The 6,467-nt window shown below is 35.6% G+C and overlaps 1 protein-coding gene across 1 annotated transcript in view; it reads left to right on the top strand.

Moving 5' to 3' along the window:
- The first annotated feature begins 4,464 nt into the window (after window positions 1–4,464).
- Window positions 4,465–6,467, top strand: part of acad11 (acyl-CoA dehydrogenase family, member 11) — a 108,288-nt gene continuing 106,285 nt past the window's right edge. Inside the window, 3 exon segments of the mRNA NM_200178.1 lie at window positions 4,465–4,661; window positions 4,967–5,066; window positions 5,837–5,962. Of these exon segments, the coding sequence (NP_956472.1) occupies window positions 4,543–4,661; window positions 4,967–5,066; window positions 5,837–5,962 (345 nt within the window). The 5' untranslated portion in view covers window positions 4,465–4,542.

The following is a 6,467-nucleotide window of genomic DNA, read 5'->3' as shown; positions in this document are numbered from 1 at the left end:
CTCCTCCCGGCTTATTTCAAAATAAGTAATGGATATGGATGACTGAGAAGAGGTGTACTTGCTAACAGCTTGACAATGGTTTCATTTTTGTGTGTTCGATTTACTTAGATTGAGTGTCTTGGACTGTTGGAGGAAACTGAAGAACCCAAGGAAAATGCACACGAACAAGGGGGGGAACGAGCAAAATCCGCACAGAAATGTCATCTGGTTTAGTAGATATGAGTTAGGAATCATCTCATTGGAGAATCAATCATGCGGGAACAGCTGAGAACAATCATAAGCACGTGATCCTCTTGAAATTAGTTTATACATTAGCTTTACATTAGTTTTTTGGGAGGAAATCCCCTCAAATTTTGACACGATAGCAGACCACACACCAGCTTATTGGTGGTGAGGAGACATATTGTGGAAGCAACTTAGATGCTATGAGGATGGTTAAAAAGCTGGACAGTGGGTAGATTTAGCCAGGATATCAGACACACTCATACTCTTTTCAAATAACACCTTGGGATCTATGTCCACAGAGAGCCAGAACCTTGGTTTCCCATCTTATCTGAAATGTATACGGTGTATACTGACAGTAACTTGTCCCTTTCATGGGGAACTGGGGCCCACAAAGACCTCATCAAAGTGGTGAGCATACACCGCTTGCCTGACTAGCACCTCTTCTAGGAGCAACCTACCACATAAGCAATTTGTGTTTATGAAAGAAGTTTAATAGATGTCTTAACATAGACAGCTTGGTAAAGCAAGGCTAAATTTAGGCTGTCTGTGAAAAATCTAAAAGATGTCTAAGAAAAAATTGGACAAATACACAGAAATGAATTACTACACTTAAGTTTGTTTAATCTCTGTATTTGATGACTGGTGTAATTTGGGCTATCATTTGACAAATATTAGAATTTCACAAGCCAAATCTAACTTTGTTTTAGCCAAGATGTTTAAAATTCTATCAAACACAAAATTGCTTGGTGGTTAACTTTCCCAAGTGATTTCCATCCCCATCCAGATACTGACCAGGTTCAACCCTGCTTATCTTTAGTGGGTGATAATGTGAGAGCTGCATAGAGATAGCTACCAGCAAACAAAAATACTCACAGACATACAGGGGTTGGACAATGAAACTGGAACACTGGCCAACTTAGTGTTGGAGGTTTCATGGCCAGACTTCATTGATTGGACATTATATCAATAAGAACAAAGTGTGAAGGTTTAATTAGCAGAGAAGTAACTTAGTTTGGCTTTAAAAAATGCAATTTAAACAATATTATGGGTGACACATCAACAAAAGAGAACAAATTGTTAGTGTTGCTTTTGCTGACACATCTGTGAACAAGGCAGCAAGTTGTGCCAATACACGCAGAAAGACTGGTGACAGAGTGATTTGATGAACATGAAAGTGAAGTGGATCTCCCATGGCCTGCACAGTCCCCAGATTTAAATATTATTGAGCCACTTTGAGGTTTTTTAGAGGGACAAGTTAGGAAATGCTTTCCTCTACCAGCATCAGCCTGCAAGAAGAATGGCTCAAAATCCCTCTGGCCACTTTGCAGGAAACCAGGCATTTTAGTTTGATAGTTCAACCCCTGTACTCGAAATATCTTTTTTGAATCATATTTTACATCATACTTTGGATTTCTTAAGAGTTTACTGCTGTTTCCTGTATTTTGCAATAAAGAACCTGCTGCACTTCCTCTTGCAAAAAAAATAAAATAAACATACTTTACTAAAACAATTTGAGGAACAATTGTCATCATTTAGACAAGAGTTCTAAAATAAAGTATTTTGATATAGACTTGATTGCACAGATTTTGATTCATGCAGTTTTCTGGGTGCTCCAATTTTAGACATGGCCTGGTAGTTTCTGGAACAGCCACCAAGAAAGACTGGAATGGTGTGAGCAGAGACATGGGGCCCCTCTCCCATCTCCCCCCGACGGCCCGCATTTACATTACATTCGGGCCTAGGCACGCTTACGACATCGATTATGCGGTAGTCAGAAGCGCAGTGGAGATTTCTGTAGTTATGTCGTTTGATATGCAGTGACACGCATTCAAATATTTCGCCGAACAGATCAGCTGCTTTTGACGCTCATAAACAATCATAAAGCCCTCGTGTTGCAGGTATTAGGAGGTTTGTTGAAGGTGCGCAGCTTCCGTGCCTAGTGAGTGGTTTCTGTCTTTAATAACCTACGACAGTTTGCGTTCACTGAACAGTAAGAATGATTAATTGATCCATATGAAACAGTCCCTTAAAAGTCACATCTCGCTTTCAGTTTTGAGCTTAGGCGGGTTTTGCACTCACACACAAGAGTTCAGCGCCAAAGCCCAAGTGAACCGCTTTCAGTGAGCCCGATTCAGCGCACTCACACTTCTCAAATGATCCGGGAAACGGGCCTGGTCATGGTTCGGATAGCATTTCACATTTTTCGCACTTTCGAAATTTTTAATGAACAACATGTTTTGAAGAAGGAAGCAATTTTGTACTGGCCAAGGCCAAGGCCTGATACATTGTAGCAGATTTCCATGACAGAGGCAACTGAATTAGGCTGTGCCATTGACCAACCAACAAAAAGCTGGTCTAAAGTCAATGGCCTATGTGGGTACAAAAAACACATACACATTGCTTTATAGCCTACACACTGGGGTGTTCGGCAATACACAAGTATCTTTACATATGAAACAAAGGATTACATTGTTAAAAAATATAATTTCTACATAAATATTGAATGTGTGGATTTTCTGATGAATGTCAGCTCCAAGATGGAGTAACATGTATAATTTTTTATGTCTTAATGATTATTAATGAAGTTGAATGTTTAAGGGCCTAGATTATATGATGACCTTAGTATCATCCCTCAAAAAGTAAAACTGGAATAATATGTGTGTCATTGCACTTTCTGTAAGCCAAATTATTTGTTTCCTCATGATCTACTAAGCCTGGTCAGATGTCACCTCTTAAGTGGAAATGAACTCTTGACGAACTGAGTTGTTCGTCAACTGTTATAACTGAGTTATTTGCCATTTGTATGTGTTAATTCTTTTAAAATACATTAATCTGTATGAAAAATATACTTTCAGTTTTTTGAACAGGTTTTGAAAAGACAGCTGAGATTATGTGACTAAAAGAGTCTGAACTCATATAAGTTAACTTGACTGCTTCTGAGACAAACATCTAGCTTTAAATAATGCATTCATTTATCATTCATTTTCTTTTCGGCTTAGTCCCTTAGTCCTGCAATGAACTATCCAGCATATGTTTTATACAGCGGATGCCCTTCCAGCTGCAACCAAAAACAGGAAATACACTCAGATATACATACATACACTATGGACAATTTAGCTTACCCAATTCACCTATACCGCATGTCTCTAGACTGTAGGGGCAACCAGAGCACCCGGAGGAAACCAACGCGAACACAGGGGCAACATGCAAATTCCACTCAGAAATGCCAACTGACCAAGTCAAGGCTCGAACCAGCGACCTTCTTGCAGTGAGGCGATCGTGCTACCCACTCTGTGACGCCCACCATAAAGTGATACAATAAGAAAAATAAGGGAAAATTAAAGAATTCATCAAGACTCTAGAAGCTTCAATAGTAAGGAGAACCTCATTCACATTGAGAACTACTCTGTTCCCAAATGCAATAACTTCAGTTTTTGTCATTTAACTGTAGTCTTAACTAAAGAAAGTTTTGGCACATCCAACTGTCGAACCAGCGGCCAAATAATACAGAAAAATAATACAGTTAAAATCACAAAACTATATAAAAAGTATTAAAAGTGTTAAACAGAGTAACATGTAGGCCAATAAAAAAGACATGCTATTTTAAAACCAGGGCCAGTGGTATAAAATAGGCCTGGGATTGAGCCTTAATCTAAATACATATTATTTGTGGTTTAAAGATGATCGATGGTCTAGATAGCAGAATAGCTTTTATGGGTAAAGTAATATTAAATACCTTGAAATTATTATTTATTCTTTTAATCATTTCATATTTTCCCCTATTAATTTGGATACAGTAACCTAGTATTTTTGTAGACTGTGATTTTAAGTTATTTGGTTAAATTAAACAGAAAATGATAGTAAAACCAAGGTAAAACGATGTAAAAACCATGGTAAAATGATAGTATAACATTGGTAAAACGATGTAAAAACCATGGTAAAACTATAGTAAAACCATGGTAAAACGATCGTATAATATTAATATTAGGCCTATTATATACACATAGGCTATTATATTGTTGCAAAACATACCATGCAAATTATAATATAATAAATATGACTAGTCATCATATAAGATAATCTAATGATCTTTTTAAAATATTACCTTCTGCGGAAAGGGTTGAGAAATTTTGTCAGATACTGTATATAGGCCTATGTTTATTTATATACTTCACCCAAGTGCTCAATATGCACAATAGGTGGCGGTAACACCCATAAGAAGTAAACAGCCAACAAACCAAAAAGAAATAGAAGAAGAAGAGTGAACTTTATCATATATTTGTGGAACTTTATTTCTCTATTTAATTTATTGAAGCAATGGATCGCCAAACCACTGCCGTCCGTCCTGAACACCGATTTGACACAAATAACTTGAAAAGATATCTGTCAGCGAAACTTGACAACTTTTCAGGCACTATAACTGTGCAACAGTACAGGTAAGAAATCTTTGTAACAATTTACAGTAAGGTTGTATTAATTAATGTCATTCTAATGAATTACTAGCATGAAACATTTGTTATTGCAGTATTTATTAATCTCTAAATATTAATTTATTAAAAACCTTCATGTTAGGTCAGAGTTCACAAACTATGTTAACAGTCATGGATTTGGATTTTAACAAAACAAATGTTAAATTTTTAGTTCGTAATTAAATACTAACATTAGTTGTCTTTACTATACGCCTCATGCAAACTAAACGCATGCTTTGTTTGTTGTTTTATTTATTTATTTTTTTAAATAGGGCTGGTCAATCCAACCCAACGTTTTACATTGAGGCTGCAGACAAGCGTTATGTGCTCCGAAAGAAACCTCCTGGACAACTGCTGCCTGGAGCTCATAAGGTATTGTCGTGTGTTTGAAATTGCATTATTGTGAAAATAATGTTAATAATAGTGAAAATCATTTGTTGAATAATTGTAATGCTGATTTTAATAAAAGTTAATTTAGTTGCCTCAGACACTATGTGAACATGTGGAAAGGACTTTGACACCACTGTACAACTTGAAAACGCATAGCATAAAGTGTAAGCTACCCAGTAGAGGGAGATCGAGCCAAACAATAAGTGAATCATACAGGAAATTTTCAAATTTAATTTTGTTTATTGAGTTAATGTTTTTTCTTTAAATGTTTTGCTATGGTTTAAAAAAATAATAATTATACACTACATCAATTCAGTGGCCAACATATAATTGTTGAAACAACACTAACTTCTTTCGTTATTTTTTTTAGTAAGTTAGTGTTTAATTGGAGCAAAAATAAGTTTTAGCTTAACTACGGTTTTAGCTCAATATTTTTACACTTTTTTGACGCATATTACATATAAACTACATCTAACTAAGCCAATGGTAATAAAAATATGACAGGTATAGTTTTTTTCATTTTTTATCATTTTGTTGAATATTTTATTTCTTTATTATTATTATTATTATTATTATTATTATTATTATTATTAATGAGGAATAAGGAGCACAAATAAAGAAGGTATGTACATGACACAGGACCTTGGACTATTTCTCATTTTGTGAAAACATGATTGAGCTCTGATTCCCAGCTCTGCTTTATTTTAAAGAAATACTTAAATTCATGTATTGTGTGACTTTTTTGTTTACAGATAGATAGAGAGTATGCTGTTCAAAAGTCTTTACATTCCGTTGGCTTTCCTGTTCCCTGCCCTGTGTTATACTGCGCAGATACTGGTGTCATTGGCACAGAGTTTTACATCATGGAGCATGTACAGGTATGTACAATCTGTAGTTATTTTTTATCTCTTTCCATTCAAAGGAGCAACAAGGATGCACATTTAATGCCCTTTTTTTACTTGGGAAGCAGAAAGCGATGCCTTCTGTTTCTCCTAAAGTGAAAGCATTTTGTCCGATCGAGCGTGGTGTATGCATTGGGGTTTTCGATGTTGCAATAGTTACGGTCAACAATGTCACATTGTATTTGCTCATATCTAACACAGATGTTACACAGGAGTGCAACCAAACTTAAATAGGTACTACCAAAAAGTCTGTCCTGCACAGGTCTAGTCTGAATACACTCTTCCTAATAGATCTGCAGACAGTTCACCAGCTTTTGGCATCTGCCAGGAAATTGTTTTTCCTTTTTTTTTTTACAACAGATAAAGTTAAGAAAATATGAAAATGCAAATAAAAAAGAAAGTAGTGTTTTTTAATTTTTTTTTAACTTGTATTATATTCCAGATATTACAGAAAATATTATTTAATGTGTTCCTGATGATT

The sequence above is a fragment of the Danio rerio genome, chromosome 24 (assembly GCF_052040795.2).
Source record: "Danio rerio strain M-AB ecotype USA chromosome 24, GRCz13ab, whole genome shotgun sequence".
In the NCBI taxonomy this organism is placed as follows: Eukaryota; Metazoa; Chordata; class Actinopteri; order Cypriniformes; family Danionidae; genus Danio; species Danio rerio.
The sequence above is the reverse complement of the archived record's forward strand: the minus strand, read 5'-3'. Positions and strand labels throughout refer to the sequence as shown.